This window comes from Hemiscyllium ocellatum, chromosome 7 (genome assembly GCF_020745735.1).
Source record: "Hemiscyllium ocellatum isolate sHemOce1 chromosome 7, sHemOce1.pat.X.cur, whole genome shotgun sequence".
In the NCBI taxonomy this organism is placed as follows: Eukaryota; Metazoa; Chordata; class Chondrichthyes; order Orectolobiformes; family Hemiscylliidae; genus Hemiscyllium; species Hemiscyllium ocellatum.
In genome coordinates, this window is record NC_083407.1 from 24,933,292 (window position 1) to 24,959,719 (window position 26,428).

The 26,428-nt window shown below is 42.8% G+C and overlaps 1 protein-coding gene across 2 annotated transcripts; it reads left to right on the forward strand.

The window, feature by feature from the left end:
• The first annotated feature begins 432 nt into the window (after nt 1–432).
• nmi (N-myc (and STAT) interactor) lies at nt 433–26,235 on the forward strand. 2 transcript variants are annotated; one of them, XM_060827085.1, is made up of 10 exons: nt 433–575; nt 1,354–1,407; nt 4,892–4,981; nt 7,592–7,750; nt 12,777–12,893; nt 16,634–16,808; nt 17,881–17,987; nt 18,245–18,431; nt 21,941–22,050; nt 22,655–26,235. In XM_060827085.1, the coding sequence occupies exons 2-10, from the start codon at nt 1,366–1,368 to the stop codon at nt 22,871–22,873; spliced, it is 1,206 nt and encodes a 401-aa protein (XP_060683068.1). In that variant the 5' UTR covers nt 433–575; nt 1,354–1,365; the 3' UTR covers nt 22,874–26,235. The 2 variants fall into 2 exon arrangements, with proteins under 2 accessions (XP_060683068.1, XP_060683069.1); XM_060827086.1 differs by lacking the exon at nt 433–575 and adding an exon at nt 611–713.
• Nucleotides 26,236–26,428: the final 193 nt, after the last annotated feature.

The following is a 26,428-nucleotide window of genomic DNA, read 5'->3' on the forward strand; positions in this document are numbered from 1 at the left end:
GCAGAAAGAGCGAACAGGGAATTCCCAGCTGGATTTCCGTGTCTGTCTGCACGCGTTTAAACCCAATCGTTTCAGTTTGACCCTTTTGGGGGCTGAGGCGGATTAATCTACAAAAAAAAACACTTCCTTCCAATAACAATGTGGGTCAGGGCTCTGTAAAACCTTAGCAGGAATATTACCCCGAATTCTGAATCTTTGATTGCTTAATTGGCAGGCTGGCCAGCATTTAAATCAAGAGCAATTTTAATGCTTATATTTATAGATTTGCAAAATACTTCATTTGGTACACTTGGGGTCCAAGATGAGAGTTGAGCCCTTTTTTTTGCAAAATTGGGGGTTTAAGTGAAAATAAATAAAGGTATGTGCACACGTCTGCCTCCCTGTTTAAAGTATAATATTTCGCAGTTGTCAGATGATTTCCAGTAAGTAGCTCTGGAAAGTGAAAGTAAAGTTGCGAACAAACAGCGGAACAAGGCGGTGTAAGCAGTTGTATAAAGCGCTCCGGTAAAACTCGTCGATCGCGTTTCGTCGCTTGATTTAAGGGCACCGGGAGGTTGGGTGATCCTCCCTTCAGGGTGAGAAAAACTCTATTCCAGCCCCTTCCCCAACATTTCAGGCTGAGACACGGGATTTCACGCTCGACGGCGTAATCATCGGGAATGTTTCTACTTCTGAAATGACCGGAAGGGTTTCACTTTTAAAAAAAAATAATCGTAAGCGTGTCCTTTGTACATTGCAATTCACATTTGACGATATTTTTGACATGATGTGGAGGTTGCCGGTGTTGGACTGGGCTGAACAAGGTCAGAAGTCAGGTTGTAGACCGCTCTGAACGCTGGCGATTTCAAGTAAACCTCTTCGCTGGTGTCGAACGACTTCTGGCAGTCCTTCTGAATTGAAGTTGCTTCCTTGTTTCTGATCTTCGTAACAATGCTGTTAAAATATTTTTCACACTTATAAATGTGTGGCCAGCCGAAAATACGAGTGTTTTCTCCTTCACGTTGGGCCAAATGTACCTCTAACGTTGCCTTGGGTAGGCCTGAACAAACTTGGGGTTTGGCTACTGAGCTTAGTCCTGGCCTAACTTTTCCTGTTTCTTGTGACCCACTGTTTCAATCAGAATTCAAACATCAATATGAGTCGGCATGGCTTGGACAAATTAATTACACTTAGGTGCTTCCTTTTCTGACCTCAAATTTAATCCACACTGAAAGTTGTAAGAATGCTGCCAAACCAACTATATTGACATATTCCGTTGTGGAAACATGTTTATCATCTCCTATCACATTTGATCTGTGCAAGAAATTCAATTAACATTTATATAAATTGATTTTACTGCGTTGTTTTCATCAGGTATGGAAGAGGATGACAGACATCCCAGCTGCAGAATTTAGTATCTCACATTCTGTAAGTATGATTTGGAGATGCCAGTGCTGGACTGAATGTACAAAGTTAAAAATCACACAATACCATGTTATAGTCCAACAGGTTTATTTGGAAGCACTAGCTTTCAGAGCATGGCTCCTTCATCAGGTGTCCACAACCACCTGATGAAGGAGCAGAGCTCTGAAAGCTAGTGCTTCCAAATAAACCTGCTGGACTATAACCTGGAGTTATGTGTTTTTTAAACTTTCTAAGTATATTAGTCAAAAGAATGTATTATGTTAAATAAAATTCTCTGAACACAGCATCTTTGGATGATTTGCAATATAGCAATAACCTTTTCACCATACTATAAGAAAATTAGAACTTGGAGAAAAATTGAAGGCTTTGTGCTTGTGATTAACTATCTTGCCAGATTTATGGCCAGACAAGACTGATTTTATTTCTGCACCTTCCACAGTTCGATACCTCGCTTTGTATCACTTGGTATTGAGTTTAAAAGAAAGAGAGAATACCTCAGAAATAGTCCAGAGTGTTTCACATGGTCAGTTACTCAGCAATGAAATGCCTGTTTTATGTTGATGAATATGGCAGCCATTTCACCTATATAGCCTACAATGAGATGAATTTCCAGCTGATCAGTTTTGGAAGGGATGACGGGCTTGTTGTATGAGGAGCAATTAAGGAATTTAGCTCTCAACTTAGTGGAGTTTAGAAGGATGAAGGGGGATCTCATTGAAACTTACAGAATATCGAGCAGCCTCGATAGCCTGAACACGGAGAAGATGTTTCCACTCGTGGGAAAGACTAGGACCTGAGGCCACTGCCTCAGACTGAAGTGAGGTGATAAATAATTTCTTCAACGAGGGATTGTGAATCTGACACAAAGGCTGTGGAGGCCAAGTCTTCGAGTAAAAAATGAGGTCTGCAGATGCTGGAGATCACAGCTGCAAATGTGTTGCTGGTCAAAGCACAGCAGGCCAGGCAGCATCTCAGGAATAGAGAATTCGACGTTTCGAGCATAAGCCCTTCATCATGAAGGGCTTATGCTCGAAACGTCGAATTCTCTATTCCTGAGATGCTGCCTGGCCTGCTGTGCTTTGACCAGCAACACATTTGCAGCTGTGGAGGCCAAGTCTACATGCAGTTAATGTATTTAAGACAGATAGATAAGTTCTTAATTGGTAGGGGGATCAAGGGTTATAGGGAGAAAGCAGGAGAATGGGTTGAGAAACATATCAGCCATGATTGAATGGTAGAGGTGACTCAATGGGCCGAACAGCCCAATTCTGCTGCCATGTCCTATGTTCATGCGGTCTTATGATGCTGGTTACGACATTGAAAAGCTCAATATTTTTCTTGACATAGCTAACTGGGATATTTAATGTGTATTGAACATATTGACAGAACCTTGATTTAAAATTTGAAGAGTGGTGGGACTTCCAACAGTGCAGCACTCTGCCAGTGTCAAAATGAAATAGCCACTTTGATTGAGATGCTGGAACGAAGTTTGAGCTTACAACTTTCATTTTCAGAATCAACAATTTATTTATTGAATGGAAATTGATTATAAATTGGATTAGATATGGAATTATCCATTTAAATATAACATTCTATAAGAACATTGTCCCTATTTCTGAAGATTTAAATGATCAATGGCAATATTACCATCTACTTTATTGAAAATGTTGTGACATTTTTGTCTTTAAATCTGGAATGTCAGAAATGGAGGGCTTGGAGGCCTTCGTCATGGCGGATTGATGTGTACTGGGTATTGGTCGGGTACGTGGAACAGTCCATCTTCTGCAGCTACACTGGCACCATTCCCCACCTTTTCCTCTGTTACATTGATGACTGTATCGACGCTATCTAGTGCTCCCACCAGGAGGTTGAACAGTTCATTAACTTCACTAACACCTTTCACCCTGACCTCAAGTTCACCTGGACCATTTCGAACAACCCCCTCCCCTTCCAGGACCTGTCCATCTCCATCTCTGGTTACCAACTAACCACAGATATGTACTATAAACCCATTCTCTCCCACAGCTATCTGGACTACACCACCTGATGAAGGGCTTTTGCCCAAAATGTTGATTTTTTTTCTGCTCCTCGGATGCTGCCTGATCATTTGTGCTTTTCCCGCACCTCACTCTCGACTCTACACCCCCTCCCACCCTGCCTCCTGTAAAAATGCCATTCCTTATTTCCAATTCCTCCGTCTGCACTGCACCTGTTCCCAGGATGACCAATTCCACCTCAGAAAGTAACAGATGGCCTCCTTCTTCAAAGACTGTAATTTCCCCTCCCACGTAGTCGACGGTGCCTCCAGCGCATCTTCTCTACCTCCTGCATCTCTGCCCTTGAACCCCACCCCTCCCTAAGTAACAAGGACAGAACCCCCACCCCACCCCACCCCACCGATCTCTGGATACATTACATCATCCTCCGCCACTTCCTCCACCTCCAAACGGACCTCACCACTCGAGATACATTTCCCTTCCCATCCCTATCAGCATTTGGAAGAGACCATTCCTTCCGCGACTCCCTTGTCAGATCCATGCTCCAACCTCCCCACCCCTGAGCCCACACCCCACTCCCGGCACCTTCCCCTGCCACCACAAAATCTGTGCCAACATCTTCCTCCTCACCTCCTTCCGAAACCTCAAAGGATCCTTCCAGGTCCAACAGAAATTTACTTGTACTTCCACCAATGTCATCTACTGTATCCATTGCACCCGATGTGGTCTCCTCTACATCGAGGAGACAGGATGCCAACTTGCAGATCATTTCAGAGAATATCTCTGGGACACCCGCAAAAACCACCCCCAGCGGCTGAACACTTCAACTCCCCCTCCCACTCCACGAAGGACATGCAAGTCCTGGGCCTCCTCCATCACCAAACCCTAACCACCCAACGCCTAGGTGAAGAACACCTCAATTTCTGCTTTGGGACCCTGCAACCACAAGGGATTAATGTGGATTTCACCAGTTTCCTCATTTCCCCTCCCCAACCTTATCCCAGTCCTAAGCCTCCAACTCAGCACCACCCTCTTGACTTGTCCATTGTCTTTCCCATCTATCAACTCCACCCTCCTCTCCAACCATCACCTTCTCCCCCACCTTGACCTACCTAGTGCATTTTCAGTTAACTTCCCCCCAGCCCCTACCCCCTCCCATTTATCTCTCAACCCCCCCCCCCCCCAACTTGGCCCACAAGCCTCATTCTTGATAAAGGGCTTATGCTCGATTGTCCTGCTCCTCAGATACTACCTGTCTTGGTGAGCTTTTCCAGCACTACACTCTTGACATTTAATTGTTCAGTAATTATTTCCATTAAGTTTTCAACAAGTATTGGTTTTGTACTGATAACATAATTGGTTCTATTTGTGTTTAAAGTATAGCCAAAAATAATTGATTGATGAATACGCAAAAGAAAACTTACGTATTCATTTTCTCAGTATACTTCTTCATCTTGTCCGTCAATAATCTTTCCCAATCTGTTTTTCAGGATTTTGAAATTATTCAAGAGAACGTGCAGAACAACATGAGCCTTTGCAAAACACTTCAGCAAGCAGAAGAAGAGTTAGAATTGTGGCAGGTACAGAATATCTCACAGCCCTTCTATGACTTGACTAACTGGTCCTATCTTGCTAGGTAATTCTAGATTGACCTTAATCTAATCATTAAAAACAGTTTTTACTGGTGTGTCATTAGTAAGAAGAAGAGAAAACTGAGGTTCTCCTGAATAAGGATAAGTCAGTTAACTGATTTTATGCATTTGTTGTGATCTTGTCATCATAGCTGATATTATGTTTCTCAGTCACGACTGCATTAAATTGTAAATTGCTTTTGTGAATTCAATTCATTGTCAAAAATTTATAAATAGAAAATTTAAGCAAGAAGAATTGAAAATTTCCAACTTGAATTGGTTGAACTCCTTCAGTTTATTTGTGTGAGGTGATTTTTTTTGTGTAGTATCGAATGAAACCAATATGTTCTTGTGAAAACTTTTCTGAGATTATAATAAAGACAGTATTCCTTTTGTAAAATGTAGTCCCCAATAAAGAAATTTCATGCATGACACAATTCATTAGTTATTAATATCTCCCAATTTCAAATTATACTAACAAGAAGGTGTTGATTCAACCCATTATGTCAACCAGTTATGTCTCACTTTCTTACTCTTTCCACATAACCCTACAAATTGATAAGATGAGTAGCCAAGGTCTTTTTCCCAGAATAGACGAGTCCAAAACTAGAGGGCATAGGTTTAAGGTGAGAGAGGAAAGACATAAATGGGACCTAAGGGTAATGCTTTTATGCAGGGAGTGGTGCGTATATGGAATGAGATGCCAGAGGAAGTGGTGGAGATTGGTGCAATATGACATTTACAAGGCATTTGGATAGTTACATGAATAAGAAGGATTTTGAGGAATATGGACCAAATGGTGGCAAATGCGGGACTGAATAATTACGATGGAAGACACAAGTAATATCCCAAAAATTCAAGAGAATGAGGGGGGAGAGCTGAGTATGGTGGCCATCACCAAGAAGGAGGTGATAGAAAAATTGAATAACCTGAGGTGGACAAATCACCTGGACCAGATGGACTGCCCCCAGAGTTCTAAGGGAGATTGCTGAAGGGATAACGGAGGCGTTAGTCGTGATCTTTCAGGAATTGCTAGAATCCAGGAGGGTCCCAGAAGACTGGAAAATTGCTAACGTGACACCCTTTTTAAAAATTGAATGGCCTGGATGGAGTAAATGTTGGGAAGATGCTTCCATTTGTTGGAAAGATTAGGACCTGAGGGCATAGCATTAGCGTAAAAGGGAGACATTTTTGAACAGAGATAAGGAGAAACCTCTTCAGCCAGAGAGTGGTGACTCTATGGAAGTCATTGCCACAGAAGGTTGTGGAGGGCAGGCCATTGAGTATATTTAAAACTGAGAATCGAGGGGATCAAGGGTACTGGGAGAAAGGGGTTGAGAAACTTATCACCCGTGATTGAATGGCGGAGCAGACTCTGGGTTGAATGGCTTAATATCTGCTCTTGTGTCTTATGGTCCTATTGTCAAATGTGACTAGATTCATTCAGGATTTCTGGTCAGCGTGGACAAGTTGGACTGAGAGGTCTGTTTCATGTGGTCCAACTCTGTGACTCAACCCTGAAGTATGCTTAGATTCTGTGTAACGTTATGATAAACATCATTGTTTCATGTGCTTCTACTGTTTGGCCCACTCCCTATTTTAAACTTTGGCTTAGGTCACCGCTTGAGAGTTGTTCTAGAGCCAACATGTTTTGAAAAAAGTATTCCTGCTGCGGTTCTCTGTTCCTCAAGGTCAGGTCCCTCCAAGTTACTTCTCATGCAGTTCCTAACTCTCAGTCACAGCGACTGCCTCCAAAATTTATTTGCAGATAAGGAAAGTAATTAGATAATTATTTCCTGATCTTTATCTGAATTGGAGGTCTACTCAAATATCCATATCCCTCTTGCACATGGCCATAACATACTTTGAATCTACAGAATAGATAATGAAAAGATGAGACAAAGCTCAAAGGGAATAATAACTTTAGCATTGGGGGTGGGGGGTGGAGGGGGGGGGGGGGGGGCGGTAGTTGGTGACAAGAACTCCAATTGCAGAAAGCTGAGGGAGAAACAATTTAAATTCTATGGGTTATGCAGAGGTGATGCTACTTACCTTTAGAAAAGATTGGTATGTGGAAGAATTAGGGATTGATATATTTCAACATGGTGAACTTGCCCAATTCTCCACAATTTCTGGGAATACGTTTTGGAAGTCATTGGAAGAGATCATGCAGATATCTGCCAACGTTGACCATTTTGTCCTCTGAGAAACTCCAGCAGATTGTGGCAACTCATTTCAGTGTTTTTTCTTGATGGTGGACAGATGTGTAGTATTCCATTGTCCACATCTGCAAACATTCGTTATTAGCACTCTGGGAATTAGTATTGGTAACTTCTATATGTGCACTCACTTTATTCAGGATACATGAATAGAGTGAAATAGCCCCTTGTTCATATTTAATGAAAATCGATTGGTTCAAAAGCTGGTTTCAGCCATTTAATGAAGACCTAGTCATATGAATTCTAAACAAAAGGCTTAAATGTATGCATTTTTAAAAAATGTAGTAGATGTAGAACATTTTTTGGAGTTATATTGTGCCTTGTGCTTTTTTTTTAACAGAGTAGAGTTGACAACTTAGAAAGCATAAAATCAGGTTTAATCTGTGCAAAGCTGGATGCAGAGGAAAAAAGGAAGAAAATTTCTCATGAACTGTACAAGCTGAATAATGAGCATGAGAAGCTCCAGGGAGAGATTCAAAAGACAAAGGAGTCCTTTAAGGTAAATATAATTTTTTTTAACTTTTTGTTTATATTTTGAAGCTTTAAAGTCAATTGATGAAATACATAGTTTCAAAGACTTGCGTTATAACTCAGAAAATCCAACTGGAAAAGGAACATTGTTTACTGTTGAACACCAAAATAGAGTGACGACTTGTGACTTTCATTTGCTAGTTCTAGCAAACCCATCCCTGGGTCTCCTTTATACTTATTTTTTGGTATCAACTATGACGAGTAAATGTCAGTGTAGCCAAGTGGATATTTAAAATCAAAGCCCATTACAGGCGATGCAAATCATCAAAAGTGAGGGAGGGGTTGGGAGAGCGGGAAAGGGCTAAATCAAAATGGAGTTGGAGGGGGAAATAAAGCACTGTATTCCCCACTGGCATCGAGTGTGTTTCTAGACGCTTCATGCTCCGTTTCTAAGGATGCCTGAGCATGAACATAACCGCAGAAGACTGGCAGGCAGTTGGCAGAGATGACCCCCTCCACACCCTGCTTCCTGGATTTGTTTACTGCCAGCCTGGTAGACCCAGAAGTAAATCTGCCAATTCTTCTCCACCCTAGATATCCAAAGATCAGGAGCGTGGGGCTGAAGTGCATCCAGAAAAACCACAAAACATTTTTCAAATAACTTAAAAAAAAGGTGTGCAGTCGCTCCACAACCAATATATATTTGGTTCACTGACTCCACTTCATAAACATTTGGGCTGGGAAAGATAAATTCACCACAGTCCCAGACAGCTACCCTCTAATTAGATGGAAACAACTGGTGTTGGATTTAATCTGAGGATCATCATGCTTCAGACAAGGGGTGAGGTTAAGAAGGCAGAACCTTCATGGTAATCCCAGCCAGTGTGGCAGCTGAACCCCATGCTGTTAGCATCACTCAGTACCACAAATCAATCAACTGAGTCAATTGAGCTAACCAGCTCTCACAGAGATGACTGGTTGTGAATTTAACCTGAAGGTCCCCTTGGGTAAGGGGCAGTGTTGAGCAGAGACCTTCATGGTAGCCCCAGCAATTGCAGGCACCAATGGAGTACAAGGTTAATAATTCCTAAAGGAATAGCTACTGAGCATGTACAAAGGAAACGTTGTCATGGTGACATGAGATCACATGGAACTGGAGCCGGAGACAAGAGGATTCCAGAAGATATCTCTCTTACCATCGTTTATATGATGGTATAGTCATGTTTAGCAAAACCTGTTATTGCTTACTCACATGAATCTGATCCCACTAACTGATAGCAACTGTGATTAACTGGAGTCAAGTGGCTCAAACAACTTAAAATGAAGCCTAGCAATGTCACAGTACACTGGGCAAGGGACTTTAAACCAACCCAAGCATCAGACCAGTCTGACAGCCAATAGAGACAGCACTGTGGAAAACTTGAGCTTGAAGTATGTGAGCAATTAATTCTACCCTAGCGTGCCTAAAATCTTCTAGATGATCCAGGAGCTCAGACAGTCAGAACATCACAGAGGGTGCAGAACCATAACATACAGAAAAGGCATAAAGACTCAATTAAAAGTGTTCTGACATTACACAAAGAAGGTCCACAAACAGGAAGACAGTCTCACCAGACTGCAGAATGCCATGGTTATGTACTCTTTTCATTATAGAATTCCATATTCAGAAAATACAAGGCAGCCAATTTTAAAAGCGACTGATACACTTAATGTTTTCTCCTGGGACATTCATAGACCAGGAGAGTCAAGACTGGAGTGTGAACATTGCCGTAAACAGCCAACATACACATTTTAAACTGGCTATCAGCTGTGAACGCTGTTCTATCAGCCTTAATTAGCTGGGGGTGTTTACCCTACAATCTTTGTCTGTCTAACTGCATGGCTAGGTTGAACAAAGTCAAAGGCTAGCTCCAGGCAACCTAACAACACAAAGTCAAGGAAATTGTTAAAACACAGTCTTTTATCTGTGACCAGCAGGAGAGCCTGCTTAGCTCTTAAACACTTCCTCAAAGTAAATGCACTGGTCAGTTGGAAACCAGCAAATGAGTTTAAATAACAATTTCCAAAACTCTTTAAAGGCTTGGGTATACGGAACATAGCATTTCACATCATACTGATGGCAGATGCTGATCATATCCGCTTGTTCACATCCTAGAAGGTTCCACACTAGTTACCGGTAAGAGAGGATGATTTGGAGATGCCGGTGTTGGACTGGGGTGTACAAAGTTAAAAATCACACAACACCAGGTTATAGTCCGACAGGTTTAATTGGAAGCACACTAGCTTTCGGAGGGTCACTCCTTCGAAAGCTAGTGTGCTTCCAATTTAACCTGTTGGACTATAACCTGGTGTTGTGTGATTGGTAAGAGAGGAGATTGAGATGATGCACTAAAAAGATATTTTTTTCAAAAGTCACACAGCTAACTGCATGGTGTGCTGCGATGCTGCCTGTTCCTAAATGAAGTATATCAGTGAAAATTTGTGTCAACTGAACATATTTTAAACAAAGAGATAGAATTGGAATGCAAGTGAATGTCTGAAGCTTGCAAAGTGCATAATCTTCACTAAGCTGGATGTGAACTTTTGCTAACTTCTCTCTGAGGACTCCACACTGTTGATCATGTTTATAACACCATCTGACATTAATGTTTTTAACTGTCTACCCTTTAGCATCACATTCAGACCCGAAACTTTACAGACAATGACATCTTACACGTTGGAAGACATTCTCATCCATGGTTCACTAAAGCCCAACATGATGACAGTGTAGGAAAGTTTTGAGAATATTAGAGGATTCTGGTTTCACCCTTTTATGATAAGTGTGAATTCTCAAAGCTGATAATTTTGGGCCACATTGTTCAGACACAAGAGATGACAGCAGCCATTAGGCCACTTCCACTGGCAGGATTATTACAGAACTCCAACAATTTATGGGAATGGTTAACAAGTTACCAAAAATTAGCCCAAGTTAATGAGTCCTGATAGGCAACGTTTGAAGCAAGGTCACAATAGTGTTGAATTGAGTGTCAACTACAGTGTTTGACTGAACAAACTCATATTAGTTTTGTCCAAGATCCTTGTACATTATGATCCTGACCTTTCAAATACAATAACATGGATGTATCATCCATAACTCATTTTAGGAGCAATCTTCTATCAATGATGGCATCAGGCAGGCTAGTATGATTCCAAAGCTCTTATTGGCTCAGATTACACAATACCTATTAATGTTCTCTCATCTGAGGATAGAGCTGATCGTACTGCAGACAACACATTCAAACCAGCAAGCCACCTAGAGGGACAAGGCCAGCAAATGCAGAATACGACGTGCAGTTTCTGTCTAAGCCATGCACCATCCTGATTCGGAACTGTATTGCCAGTCTTTCACTGTTGTTGGGTCTAAAGCTTGAACTCCTCCTCAGTAACAGTTGGGTATATCTACAGCAAATGGACTGCAGTGATTCAAAAGGCACCACCGTCTTCTCAAGGACTGTTATGAAGGGCAGTGCATGTTGGCATTGCCAGTAACAGCACTTGCTTCCCAGAAATGAATAAAAGTCTAAGCACAGAAATAGAAATCCTAATGGCAAAGAATCAACTTTTCTGTAATATGTTTTCCAAATTTTATTGAACATTCCCAGAATTTTAAATTAATATATTCATGGATTCAATTTCAACTGGTCAAGCTGTAAGTGTTGCAACTCATCCAGAATGTACCTGAGTAAGAAAAAAAGCTTCTAGGAGAAAGTGAGGACTGCAGATGCTGGAGATCAGAGCTGAAAATGTATTGCTGGAAAAGCTCAGCAGGTCAGGCAGCATTCAAGGAGCAGGAGAGTCGACGTTTTGGGCATGAGCCCTTCTTCAGGAATTCCTGAAGAAGGGCTCATGCCCAAAACGTTGACTCTTCTGCTCCTGGGATGCTGCCTGACCTGCTGCGCTTTTCCAGCAACACATTTTCAGCTAAGAAAAAAAGCTGCACTTTTGTCAGTGACTTTTAGAAGAGATATCAGTTATGAGCAGAATTAGGCCACCTAGCCCCTTAAGCATACCTCATCATTCAATAAGATCAAGGTTGCTCTGTTTGTATTCTAAATACCACATGTCCATCGTTGATAACCTTTGGTTTTCTTGCCTAACAAGAACTTATCTACAGTAGCATTAAACAAAGTACTCTGGATGCTGGAAATCTGAAACAATACCAGAAATTGCTGGAGAGACTGAGCAGCTCTGGCAGCATCTGTGGAGAGAAAATAGTTAATCTTCCAGGTCTAGTCACCCTTCTTCAGAGCTGAATCTATCTACTTCTGATTTAAAAGTATTGAGATCCTACATGCACTGTCTTTTGAGGTATAGAGTTCCAAAGTGACACAACCCTTTTGAGGGAAAATAAAATGCCCTCAGCTCTGTTTTAAAAGGGCAACCCAGCATTTTATAATGGTGTCTTCTATTTCTAGACTGACCCTCAAGAGGAAAAATCCTTTCAGCATTCTCCTTGCCACAAGAGTTTTCATGATCTTGCTTGGTTGGCGGGATGGTTGTTGTCATGGCCCCAACAACATGGGTTCAATTCCTGCTGAAGTGACCGCGAAGGGCTGTCCTCCTCAAGCTCTTCCCTCACCTGAGGCCAGATGACCTTCAAGGATCTTGGACAAAACTAATTTGAGTTTGATTCAGTCAAACACTATAGTTGACACTCACGCTAAAACCACCATCAGTCACCTCTTTCTTTTTCCAGTCAGAAAGCAGTCCTATGGTCTGGCAACTTTAGGCTTTCATCAAGTCAGTCCACATTCTTCTAAACTTAAGTTAAAACATGCTCAGCCTGTCCAGTTTTGCTGATAAGACAACTTCATTCTGGCTATCATTGTAGTAAACCTCCTTTGAATCACTTCCAGTAGATTTACATTTCTCCTTTAATAAAAAGTCCAAAGCCACTAACAGATCAATTTTAGGTAATGGTAGAGTTTTTTTTATTGTGAATATTGAATCTGTGTATCACTATTTTGAAAACAGATTTAATTGCAAGTTGTTTTGAAGTATGTTTCTTCCCATAGGAGAAGCTCTTTGATAAAGAGACTGAATGTGAACAACTAAAAGGACGACTGATTGAACTTGAAAAACAACTCCGAATTAAGCAAGAGGAATGTGGCCTACTACATGCTAAATTCAAGGTAACCATTACGAGTTGTGTCATCAAGAAAATTGCATCCTTGCTGCTCATTAAATCCTGCTTTCTTTTCAAATAGATGTAAGTACACCTTGTCATTTTTCATTTGTCTGAGACTGATTGGATAATGGTTGCTGGAGTTACTAAAGATTACATAAGACATACAGCACCAAATCAGGTCCTTCAGCCTAATCAGTCCATTAATGCTCCTCTTGAGCCATCTCCTATTCTTTCTTCATCTAGCAATATCTCCATTAACTGGAATCCCTTCCAGATCTTATTCCTAACTAGCCTCTACTTGAATTATCTATGGTATTCACATTAGCCACTCCCTGTAGTATTTGCGACAATCTAAATAAAAAAGATTCTTATGAATGTTTTTTAGTTTCTTAATGAGGATATGAATTTAATGGCCTCTTCTTTATAGTTGCAAGAATCCATTCTCTCTATTTTATTAAAACCTTTCGTTCTTTTAAACAACTGTATTAGGTCACCCCATCAGGCTCCTTTTTTAATGGAGAAAGTTTCCAGAATTTTTGCAGCTCAGAAAGAGGCCATTTGGCCCATTGTGTCTGCACTGGCTCTCTGAATGAGCAATTCATTTGGTACCATTTCCCCTGCTTTCACCCTACACACTCCTTGTTTCGAGTAACAGTCAAATTCCCATTTGAAAATTTCAACTGAACCTCCTCCCACTACCATGTTCACAGGCAGTGAATTCCAGAACATAGCCATTTATTGTGTGATTTTTTTTGCTGTTTTTTCTTCAGTTATCAATTGTTTAAAATCTGTGCCCTCTTGTTCTCAATCCTTTCACAAGTAGGAAATTGTCCATCACTATTCTGTCTGGATTCCTCCTTGATTTTGAATGCTTCCATCATATCTCCTCCTAGTTTTACTTTTTCCAAGACAGACCTAAGTTCTCCAAAGTATGGAATCATTCTCGTGAATCTATTTTGAGGTCTGTCCAGTGTCTTCATATCTTTCCTGAAGTGTGTGAATGTAGGAAATGTATTCAATACTCCAGTTGAGGCTGTACTAGTGTCTTATACAAGTTTAGTTTAACTTCCTTGCTCTTGTACTCTATTAATGACCTTATTAATAAAGCCAAGGACACTGAATGATTTATGAACTGCTCTCTCACTTTGTCTTACCACCTTCAATGACATAGGCACTATCAAACCAGGTCTCTCTGTTCCTGCATCCTCAAAAGAATTGTATCCTTTCTATTGTTTCCCCTGTTCTTCTTACCAATATGAATCACTTGGCGGAAAAAGGATGTAGCTTGTTCATCCTTTTCTGATAGGTTTACTCTCCACATTTCTGGTATTGCCCTTGTAAACACTTATCTTTCACTTGCTCCATTGCTCTGTATCCTTTTTTATAATGTGCTGATCAAAACCATACACAGTACTTCAGGTGGGATGCGATCAAGATTGAATACAGAGCTTGCAAAACTTGTGTACTTGTCATTTCATTGAAGCTGTCTACTCTTCCCTGCTGAACATTTTGAACTAACATTTGAATTTTAGCAAACAGAGGTGAGTGGAGGAGATTTTATTGTGAAGGAATCTGTGTCATCTTTTTGCCCTTCTACTTTCTCCCTTTTCTGTTCGCTCATTTAAGTGAATGCAGCTGATAATTCCCACCTTAGTTTTATATAAATGAAAACAAAGTCACTACCCAATGTTTGTGGTTACATACAAACTAGAGAAACCTGAACAGACCAGCTTTACAGATGAAGTCTTGTGCCTCAGTGGTAACGTTCTTTCCTTTCAGGCAGAAGCTCTAAATTGAAATGCCAGCTACGGACTTGATGTCTTGTGTTTTAATATGAATAAAAGGTTAATTATCAATCTGTAAGTCCATCCAATAAACCGATGGCAAGTGGTCAGACTAGGAGAGTTTCCTGGATAGCCTGAACTGTGTGGTAGCTACACAGCAGTTCACTCCATGTATTAAAAGGCCATATTAAAAGACCATGGGCATGTTCCATTTTTCAAGGAAATACTTCACGCACATCCATTTTACTTAAAGCATCCCAGTTTGTTTTCGCGGGCCTTAAACATACATTCGGGCCCTCATTCATATGTGCATGAGGACTAATTCCTGTTTTAGGGTGACCACCAACAGAATGTTTTTGCTTGGGTCATTTTGTGATGCAGAACACTGGTCCTTGAAATTGTGCTGATTTTGAGTTCATTTTATATCAGTGAAACAGATCTAACTGGGTCAACTTTCTAGCCCCACATCTACATGGATGTAAACATTCTTGTCTTTCATTACGTACAAAACAGTTTAAACCTGGATTTAGAAACCATTAAGGATGAGGTTTCTAAATTCTTGGAAGAGCAGAGTCTGATTAGAACAAGTTAACATGGATTTAGTAAGGGGAGGTCATGCCTGACAAACCTGTTGGAATTCTTTGAAGAGGTGACAAGTAGGTTAGACCAGGGAAACCCAGTGGATATGGTCTATCTAGACTTTCAAAAGACATTTGATAAGGTGCCACATGGGAGGCAGCTGAGCAAGGTGAGGGCCCATGGTGTTCGAGGTGAGCTACTGGGATGGATTGAGGATTGGCTGTCTGACAGAAGGCAGAGAGTTGGGATAAAAGGTTCTTTTTCGGAATGGCAGCCGGTGACGAGTGGTGTCCCGCAGGGTTCAGTGTTGGAGCCACAGCTGTTCGCATTATATATTAATGATTTGGATGAAGGGACTGGGGGCATTCTAGCGAAGTTTGCAGATGATACGAAGTTAGGTGGACAGGCAGGTAGTACTGAGGAAGTGGGGAGGCTGCAGAAGGATCTAGACAGTTTGGGAGAGTGGTCCAGGAAATGGCTGATGGAATTCAACATGAGCAAATGCGAGGTCTTGCACTTTGGCAAAAAGAATAAAAGCATAGACTACTTTCTAATTGGTGAGAAAATTAGTAAAGCCAAAGTACAAAGGGATCTGGGAGTGCTAGTTGAGGATTCTCTAAAGGTAAACATGCAGGTTGAGTCCATGATTAAGAAAGCAAATGCAATGTTGTCACTTATCTCAAGAGGGTTGGAATATAAAAGCAGTGATGTGCTACTGAGACTTTATAAAGCTCTGGTTAGGCCCCATTTGGAGTACTGTGTCCCGTTTTGGTCCCCACACCTCAGGAAGGACATACTGGCACTGGAACGTGTCCAGCGGAGATTCACACGGATGATCCCTGGAATGGTAGGTCTAACATATGAGGAACAGCTGAGGATCCTGGGATTGTATTCATTGGAATTTAGACGATTAAGGGGAGACTTAATAGAGACGTACAAGATAATACATGGCTTAGAAAGGCTGGACGCTAGGAAATTGTTTCCATTAGGCGAGGAGACTAGGTCCCGTGGACACAGCCTTAGAATTAGAGGGGGTAAATTCAGAACAGAAATGAGGAGACATTTCTTCAGCCAGAGAGTGGTGGGCCTGTGAAATTCATTGCCACAGGGTGCAGTGGAGGCCGGGACACTAAATGTCTTCAAGGCCGAGATTGATAGATTCTTGTTGTCTCGAGGAATTAAGGGCTATGGGGAGAACACTGGTAAGTGGAGTTGAAATGCCCATCAGGCATGATTGAATGGCAGAGTGGACTCGATGGGCCAAATGGCCTTACTTCCTCTCCTATGTCTTATGGTCTTATGGAACTGCTGGAGAAGTTTATTTTAATCTTCTTTAAACCTTTAGGAATCTAATTGTCAGTCTGGTCTTTGTTCTGTACAGATGAAGGCAACTTTGCCTGACAAGAATATCAGATTCACCAAACTCAAAGAAAGTGTGCCAACAGCTGAAGAGGGAGAAGACTTTTTGAAGATCAAGTGCTGCTATGTCATCTTACCTCAAGTATCACTGGCTCTTCAGAATGGACAAGCCTTAATCACCTTTGAAAATGAGCAAGGTAATTAGCTACCCTTAATATAAGACTACAAGACTCTGGGAGTTCTCGATTATCCTTTCACAGTATGCAAAAATGACATTCCTGCGCTAAAAGGATATGGGCCTCATTTTATTTAGAGAAATATAAACCATTACATAATGGGTTTGCTGCACTGGAGAGAATGTGACGCAGTAATAATGTCACTGGACAAGTAGGAGAAAGTGAGGACTGCAGATGCTTCTGATTCTCCTGCTCCTCGGATGCTTCCTGACCTGCTGTGCTTTTCTAGCACCAGACTCTCACTGGATAAGTAGTCTAGTAGGGCTAGGGTTCAAAACCCACCATGGCAATTGGTAGCATTTAACTTCAGTGAATTAACAAATCTAGAATAGGAAGCAACTCTTCAGTAAAGATGAGCATGAAATGGTTAGGATTATCAAAACCTATCTGGTTCACTAATGACTTTATAGAAGGAAATCTGGTGCCCAACATTCACCTAGTCTTTACACAACTCTAGATACACAGCAATGTGGTTGACTCTTAAATGCCCTCTGAAGTAGACCAGCAAGCCACTCGGTTCAAGATGAGTTGGGGATGGGTGCCAAATGCTGGACTTGCCTAGCTCAGTTCGCCGGGTGGCTGTTGAGTGATGTTAGTGACATGGGTTCAATTCTAACACTGGCTGAGGTTACTGTGAAGGTCTCACCTTCTCAACCTCTTCCCCTCATCTGAGGCCTGGTGACCCTCAGGTTTATGTCACTGACAGTCATCTCTTTCTAATGAGAAAGCAACTTATGGGAGTATGATGACTTTACATTACCTTTTTAAAGGCACAGATAGATTGATTTTTGAGCAATAAGAGAATTAAGGGTTCTAGTTAGAGGGCAGATAAGAGGAGCTGAGTCCACAAAAAGATCAGCCATGATCATATTGAATGGCAGAGTAGGTTTGACAGGCCAGAAGCATTCTCATGCTCCTATTTCTTATTTTCTTATAGGTCTCTAATCTTATCTCTTCACTCCTTCTTGAAGCTGCTGAAATGATATCTTCCCATTTAATTCTCTCTAATTTTTTTTTAATCTTACATTTAAAGTTGCTAATACAATTCTGAAAATACCCAAACATCACATAAACCTGGATCCTGGGAAGCTAGATGTGAAGCTTCATCCTGTCAAACTGGGCACAGCAAGGAAGTTTGAGGTAAATGCATGTAAAGCAATGTCAGAATATTGCCGATTGAATTGTCCTGAAATATTCTCAGAATTTTAGGTCTTCATATGGTCTCTTATTGAACTATTCTCTATTGTCTGTTATAAGATCAATACATATATAATGAATAAAATCAATTGCTTCAGACATATGTTCATTGATTTCTCGTGCATTCAGAGCAAGGACAGTTAATTAATCCACCCCTTTGACTCAAAGTTTTACTTAAAATATCTTTATAATACTTTCAGGTACATGTTGACATCTGCAGGAAGACGGTTAAAGTTTCCCAAATTCCAGACAACCTTCCCGAAGAACAGATGAGAGACAAGTTGGAAATTAGCTTTTCAAAGCCCAGTTTAGGTGGAGGGGAGGTGGAGAATGTAAGTTATGATCGTAATACTGGAACTGCCCTGGTCACCTTTGTTGAGAAAGGAAGTAAGTGAAATATTTTCCCTTTTCACTACAATTGTTGATTGGATGTGTGAGAGAGAAAGGCCCCTATAGCAATTCAATTTGCTGTTATTGAGGATACAAACAGGGAGAAGTGAATAGAGAGTCAGAGCACATCTTTAATATAGAATTACTTGCCAATGTCATGAAGTCACATGATGCAATAGAAACATAAAAAGTAGGGGCAGGAGTAGGCCATTCGATATGCTCACGGTTGATCATCCAGCTCAGTACCCTGTTCCCACTCTCTCCTTTGTTCCTTTTAGCTGTAAGAACTATAGCCAACTCCTTGAAGACATTCAATGTCTTGGCCCCAACCACTTTCTATGACTGACTCACCACTCTCTGGATGAAGACATCTCTCCTCATCGCAGTCCTAAATAGCCTACCCTTAGACTGTAACCCATGGTTCTAGACTTCCAAGTGTTCAGGAAAATCCTTCCTGCATTTAGCCTGTTAGAATTTTAAAGGTTTCCATGAGATCCTTTCTCATTCTTCTGAACTCCAGTGAATATAGTTCTAACTGAATCAGTCTCTCTTCATGTTTTTCCTGCCATCCCAGGATTATTGATCACACAAGACAATAAATCTCAGTTGATTACTTTCCAACACAACCAGAAATGACTCAGGGAAAATCCAAATAATGGGGGATTTTGGAAACCATAGCTTTAAAGTCCTTCCAAAAATGCTACATTTACCACATGGATTGTCTTAAATTACTTTTATGCTGTATACCAGAACGCTATATCTATTTTGTTTGCATCTGAAATGAATTAAAGTCTTCTCTGACCATCTCCTGAGAGAGTTCTGCTCCATAGATTGACCACCCACTAGTCAATGGACACAGATTTAATTCACTGGAAATCTACTTACTTAGAATTAAGTTAAGCCTGTTGTGACTGTGTGTTTATTCAAACACAAACTATATATGCTGGTTCTGCAGTTTCAGGACAATTTAAGATAGTCTCTTATAACCTGCTTTATCTACTCTGCCCAAAATCTTATAAAGTTAAAAGCAGCAATCATCCTGTCCCTCAACTGCTTTACCAGGTCTGACTTAAACACTCCTGATCTCAAGCTTCCCAGTAGTAGAGTTAACTGGACAGATCAGTGATAATTAAAGTGCGGGTCTCAATTATTAATTGAAGATCCCAGAAACCTTTTTTCTTTCCAATTTTGTGTCCTCATCCTATATTTGGTGAATAGTTCAAAAGCAACATTTGTAATTGGGCCCAGGGAATCACAGGATAGTCCTCATGTGTTAAACAGTAAATGTGTTAATAGAACTGATAGCAAGCACAGTGTTCCCCCACCACAAGCTTTGACTTGAGTCTAATAGAAATACAGTGAGGATCTTCCCTTCCTGGAAAACAGTTGGGAAGTGGAAAATATTTGAGTAGGTTCACGCCAGGAATCTGTAGCATTCTATCCCAGGAATTAACATCTCAACCTTCATTGCAAAGATTGAGTAGTGACCATTTAGAAGACTTCGCACCAGCTGCACTAGGATGGCACTGTGGCTCAGTGGTTAGCTCATAGTGCCAGGGACCCAAGTTTGATTCCAGCCTTGGGTGATTGTCTGTGTGGGACTTGCATGTTTTCCCCGTGTCTGCGTGGGTTTCCTCCAAGTGCTCTAGTTTCCTCCTACAGTCCAAAGATTAGGTGGATTGACCATGCTAATTTGTCCTGTAGGTGAGTTAGCCATGGTAAATACAGGGGTATGGAGATAGGGGGGGCTATGGGATGCTGTTCAGTGAGTCGGTGCTGACTTGATGGGCTGAACAGTGTCTATCTGTATTATAGGATTCTATGATCAACCTCACTGCAGGCAGCCCTTTTGGCAGAGCCATTGAAAACCATCTCTCTGTCCTTGCTGCTAAAGGCATTCCCCCTGCAATTCCAAAAAGTCAGCTACTTTTCCCTCTGCTCCCAGAATTCCACGTTATGCCAACAGCAGCCGTGGTCTCTAAAGTGGTGTGGAGGCTGATTGTAGCTGCTGGCTTCTCATTGGCTGACAGTTATAGGCAGAGCAGGACATCGCTGTTTTAGGGAAGTGATCTCAGCAAAAAGCCCAACTAATGGTGAAGACACATACAGAGGATGCTGGACATCTAAAGTAAAAATAGGAAATTGTTGGAAAAGCAGCAAATATGGAGAGAGAGAGAGAGAGAGAGAAGAGTTTGTGAGCTTAATACTTAGTGTATAGTAAGGCCAGAAGAATTGAAGATTCCAACAAGGCTGAAGATGACAAAGTCCTGCCGAGCTTAAAGCAGAAAATTGCTATCCTTTCTTGAATTTATTTCATGCCTGCCAACCAGCCAAACTGAATGTCAGTGACAGGAGGCTGCAGCAAGGGAACCATGTGGATGTTCATAGAAACAGAGAAGGATTCACAACATGAAATTTCTTTGTGTCTATACTGATTCCTGGCAATCAGATGAAGGAAGCTGAGTGATATTCCCACCACCACTGACGTTTTACCAGTGGCACACAGTGGATGGCTGCAGCTTACAAGCAAAGTGAGGCCTTTATGTGGCCAATTATGAGCCATCTTTAAGGTCATCTTCCCACTGCCATTGTCATTCTACGGTAGGCTACACCCCACCGGCATGTAGGGTTAAATGCTGACAGCATCCTTCATGGGAATGTCCTCCTTATTGGCCATCCTATGACACACGGAGCGTTCACCTAGTAGTAAAGACCAAACCCATAGTAAACCCACACCCCACCTATGCCCTTATCAACCAGTAAACCCCAACCCTTCACATTGATGGTGTCTATCTGAATAGCCTCAGTGATCCTGACCCCACCAGCTTTAGTTCTGCTCCTGGTTAGGTGAATTAGCAGTGGTCAACAGTTGGCCAGCAAGCTACATGAAGCACCCTTTAAAAGGACAAGATCCCTCTCATCAAGTAGTTAATTGGTCAATGGACATATAATCCAGATGTCACTCTTGGAAACAGCAGAGGCAGTCTCATTGATGCTGCCGTAGAGTCTTAGAAAATCATGAGGGGCATACATAAGATGAACATCAAAGGTCTTTCCTGACGGTAGGGGAATTTAAACTAGAGGGCATAGGTTTAAAGTGAGAGGGGAAAGGTTTAAAAGGGACTTGAGGGGCAACTTATTCACATAGAAGGTGATTTGTATCTGGAATGTACTGCCAGAGGAAGTGATGGAGGCCAGTACAATTACATTTAAAAGTTATTTGGACGGGTACATGAATAGGAAACGTTTAGAGGGATATGGGCCAAACGCAGGCAAATGGAATTAGTTTAATTTGGAAAACCTGATCGGCCTAGACAGGTTGGACCAAAATCACGCATTGCCACTATTTCCATCGATATGGATATCAAACTGAATATTGGATAGTTCTTTTCTTTGGGAGCAATTGTAAGTTTCTAAGAAAGCGCTGAAGCTTTGTGTGAATTTGGCCACCCCTATGTCACGTATTAATGTTGAAGAATTCCTCATATCTTGGATTTTTCTTTCAGCTGCCCAGCGTGTTGCGGAAAAGAAGAAATTCACAATTACCCTAAATGGGATAACAACCTGTTCAGTGTCTGTTGAATCTGTGCAGGATTATTCATTAGAGAAGTTTCAGGTGAGTATGTTGTTGTCACCTCACTAAGGTACATGTACAAAAACTGTATCTGTAAAAATTCAAGTGTGATGAACCGAAGACTCAGAAAATTGTTTGTTGAACGGTTAATCCTTGTAGTCTAAAAATGTACCCAGCTTTAATTTATTAGTGAGCAATGTATTCTGCAACAAAAGCACCAATAACTGGGATTTATGTAGTGCCTTTAATACAGTGCACTCTCCCAATGTGGGAGAGGGGCTATCCCATGGGGGGGCTATATTGGTGGCTTAATGGTTACCACTGCTGCCGACCAGTGACAGGGACCTGGGTTCAGTCCCAACCATGGGTAACTGTGTGAAATTTGCACATTCTCCCTGTGTCTGCATGGGTTTCCTTTTGGTGATCCAGTTTTCTCCCACAGTCCAAAAATGTGCAGGTTAGGTGGATTGGCCATGCTAAATTACCCATAGTCTCCAGGGATGTACCCGCTAGGTGGAAAAACTGACTGTGAATGTGCAGGCTTCAGTCAGAATCTGGACTTTATTAACATTATTATGTCTGGAGTGTTACCCCAATACTTTTAAACATTGTAGTGACAAACCTCATCCTTCCAATTTTCTTTCAGACATTTAATGGAATTTGCAAGCGAACTGTGATGATATCAGATATCAAAAATGCCATGGAAGAGGAAGAATTACAGGACAAGCTTGAAATTCATTTCCAGAAACCAAGCAACCATGGTGGTGAAGTTGAGAACATAAAATATGTCCCACAAAATCAATATCTAACCGTGTACTTTGAAGAAAACGAGGAAGCCATCCAGCCATTTGGTTTCAGTCTCTGAGCTGCATGTTCTTTTTAAGGCCACATTTCTCTTTCTGTCTGTTGAAATAGTTTATTTTTGTCACTTCTGGCAGGACATTTTATGCATGGTGCAATAAAAGTTATGATTATTGTTATCATTATTTTTGCTTATGTATGTATATTTAGTTTAATCACTCACGGAGATGTTTTGTATTCTGTATAAAACCATTCTGTTTGTGCTTCTACCTGTCATACAAGGAGTATGACAGGTACCTAGATTCCCTGCAATTAGACCTACCCCAGCTCAGGACAACACTCTCACAGACTTGCAAAGGACCTCGACTGTTCTTCATCCACAGAAGAATCCTTACACTAAACAGTTCTTTCTAGCCATATCGGAAATTAAAGACAGTAAGTACCAAAAACTTTCATGTACTTACCCCCACACTCTGGTTCTTCAACCGTTCCAGAATCTTCCATCAGCTTCCGAAATCATTCTGGCGCTATTAACCATGCGGCTGCTACAGCGCCTGCCACGAACCATGACGTCACTTCCGCCCCCACCGACCTTGCAGCCTCCGCGATCGCCACCCAGACAACTGCCTCCAAGATCACCAGGAAGACCATCGCCGACAGATTCGAGGCCTCCGCGAGGTCCACAGCTGTCAGGAACACCATTTCTGCCCCCAGTGACATCACTAACCTGCACGACCACCACGCCGCATGCGTCTCCGCCCCCATGCCAATCTCTGTCACCATGACTACGCCCCACGCTGATCGCTGTCACCATGCCTAACCCCGCCCCCACGTCAATCTCCACCCCCGCCCGCAAGTCTAACCCCGCCCCCACGCCCAACACTGTCCCCACTCCAAGCTCCAGCCCCACAGCAGGTCCTAGCTCCCAGCCCTGCCATGTTTTCACCATCCCTCCAGACCTCCCCCTCTCTGAGGATGAAAGATCAGTCCTCAGCCAAGGCCTCACCTTCATTCCCTTATGCTCTCGGGTTAACGAGTTCAACACGCGGCAACATATTGAACAATTCTTCCGCCACCTTTGCCTCTGCGCGTACTTCTTCAATCAGGATTCTTGCCCACCCTCTGACGACCCCTTCTCCTGCCTCCAACACACCCCATCCACCTGGACACCCCATGCTGGCCTGTTACCTGCCCTCGATCTCTTCATAGCCAACTGCCACTGCGACATTAACCTCCTCAACCTTTCCACCCCTCTCATCCACGCCAACCTCTCACCCTCGGAACATGCAGCCCTCCACTCCCTCCGTTCCAACCCCAACCTCACTAGCAAACTTGCAGACAAGGGAGGCGCGGTGGTAGTTTGGTGCACCGGCCTTTACACCGCTGAGGCTAAACGCCAGTTCATGGACACCTCCTCCTACTGCCCCCTTGACCATGACCCCACCTCCCACTATCAAACTGTCATCTCCCAGACCATCCATAACCTCACCACCTCAGAGGATCTCCCATCTACCGCATCCAACCTCACAGTCCCACAACCCCGCACCGCCCGTTTCTACCTCCTGCCCAAAGTCCACAAACCTGACTGCCCTGGCCGACCCATTGTCTCAGCCTGCTCCTGCCTCACAGAACTCACCTCTGCATACCTCGACACGGCCATGTCCCCCTTAGTCCAAGAACTCCCCACCTACGTTCGGGACACCACCAATACCCTCCACCTCCTCCATGATTTTCGCTTCCCCAGTCCCCAACGCCTTATCTTCACCATGGACATCCAGTCCCTGTACACCTCCATCCCCCATCACGAAGGACTCAAAGCCCTCCGCTTCTTCCTTTCCAGCCATACCAACCAGTACCCTTCCACTGACACCCTCCTTCGACAGACTGAACTGGTCCTCACCCTGAACAACTTCTCTTTCCAATCCTCCCACTTCCTCCAAACCAAAGGAGTAGCCATGGGCACCCACATGGGCCCCAGCTATGCCTGCCTCTTCGTAGCATATGTGGAACAATCCATCTTCCGCAGCTACGCTGGCACCACCCCCCACCTTTTCCTCCGCTACATCGATGACTGTATCGGCGCTGCCTCGTGCTCCCACGAGGCGGTTGAACAGTTCATCCACTTTACCAACACCTTCCACCCCGACCTCAAATTTACCTCGACCGTCTCAGACTCCTCCCTCCCCTTCCTAGACCTTTCCATTTCTATCTCGGGCGACCGAATCAACACGGACATTTACTATAAAGCGACCGACTCCCACAGATACCTAGACTACACCTCCTCCCAGCCTGCCCCCTGTAAAAACGCCATCCCATAATCCCAATTCCTTCATCTCCGCCGCATCTGCTCCCAGGAGGACCAGTTCCAATACCGTACAACCCAAATGGCCTCCTTCTTCAAAGACCGCAATTTCCCCCCAGACGTGATCGACGACACCCTCCACCACATCTCCTCCACTTCCCGCTCCTCTGCCCTTGAGCCCCGCCCTTCCAATCACCACCAGGACAAAACCCCACTGGTCCTCACCTACCACACCACCAACCTCCGTATACATCGTATCATCCGTCGTCATTTCCGCCACCTCCAAACGGACCACCACCAGAGATGTATTTCCCTCCACTCCCCTATCAGCGTTCCGAAAAGACCACTCCCTCCGTGACTCCCTCGTCAGGTCCACACCCCCCCACCAACCCAACCTCCACTCCCGGCACCTTCCCCTGCAACCGCAAGAAATGCAAAATTTGTGCCCCCACCTCCCCCCTTACTTCCCTCCAAGGCCCCAAGGGATCCTTCCATATCCTCCACAAATTCACCTGCACCTCCACACACGTCATTTACTGCATCCGCTGCACCCGATGTGGCCTCCTCTATGTTGGGGAGACAGGCCGCCTACTTGCGGAATATTTCAGGGAATACCTCTGGGACACCCGGACCAACCAACCCAACCACCCCGTGGCTCAACACTTCAACTCCCCCTTCCACTCCACCAAGGACATGCAGGTCCTTGGCCTCCTCCATCGCCAGACCATAGCAACATGACAGCTGGAGGAAGAGCGCCTCATCTTCCGCCTAGGAACCCTCCAACCACAAGGGATGGCACAGACTGGGAACACAGGGAGCCAACACCTTCAACATCTCAACATCTTATCTGCGCTGACACCAATTGTTACAGTTAACCTGAGAATGTAACTTTTTAAAAAGGTTTTGTGATTTACATATGATAGAAGTGAAACTATCATGGCCATTCTAACAGATGGGAGACTTAACAAACAATCAAAGTATTTTTCAATGTATAATTTCAGTTACATCACACTGTAAATTTTTGCTATAAATTCTGTCTCTTACAACTGTGTACTCCACAACCACCTGATGAAGGAGCGTTGCTCCGAAAGCTAGTGCTTCCAATTAAACCTGTTGGACTATAACCTGGTGGTGTGTGATTTGTAAACCGTTGATGAAGCACTATCAGAATGCGGATTACAAAATTCTGTCAAAGGTTATCCCAACCGTGTCAGGTCTGCTCTGGAGTCGGTGATTCACCCTGACCAAACCTGTGTTGTACCGGGCAGGAAGATCGCTTAAGAGTCTCGCACTCCTCAGGGATATGATCGCCTATGT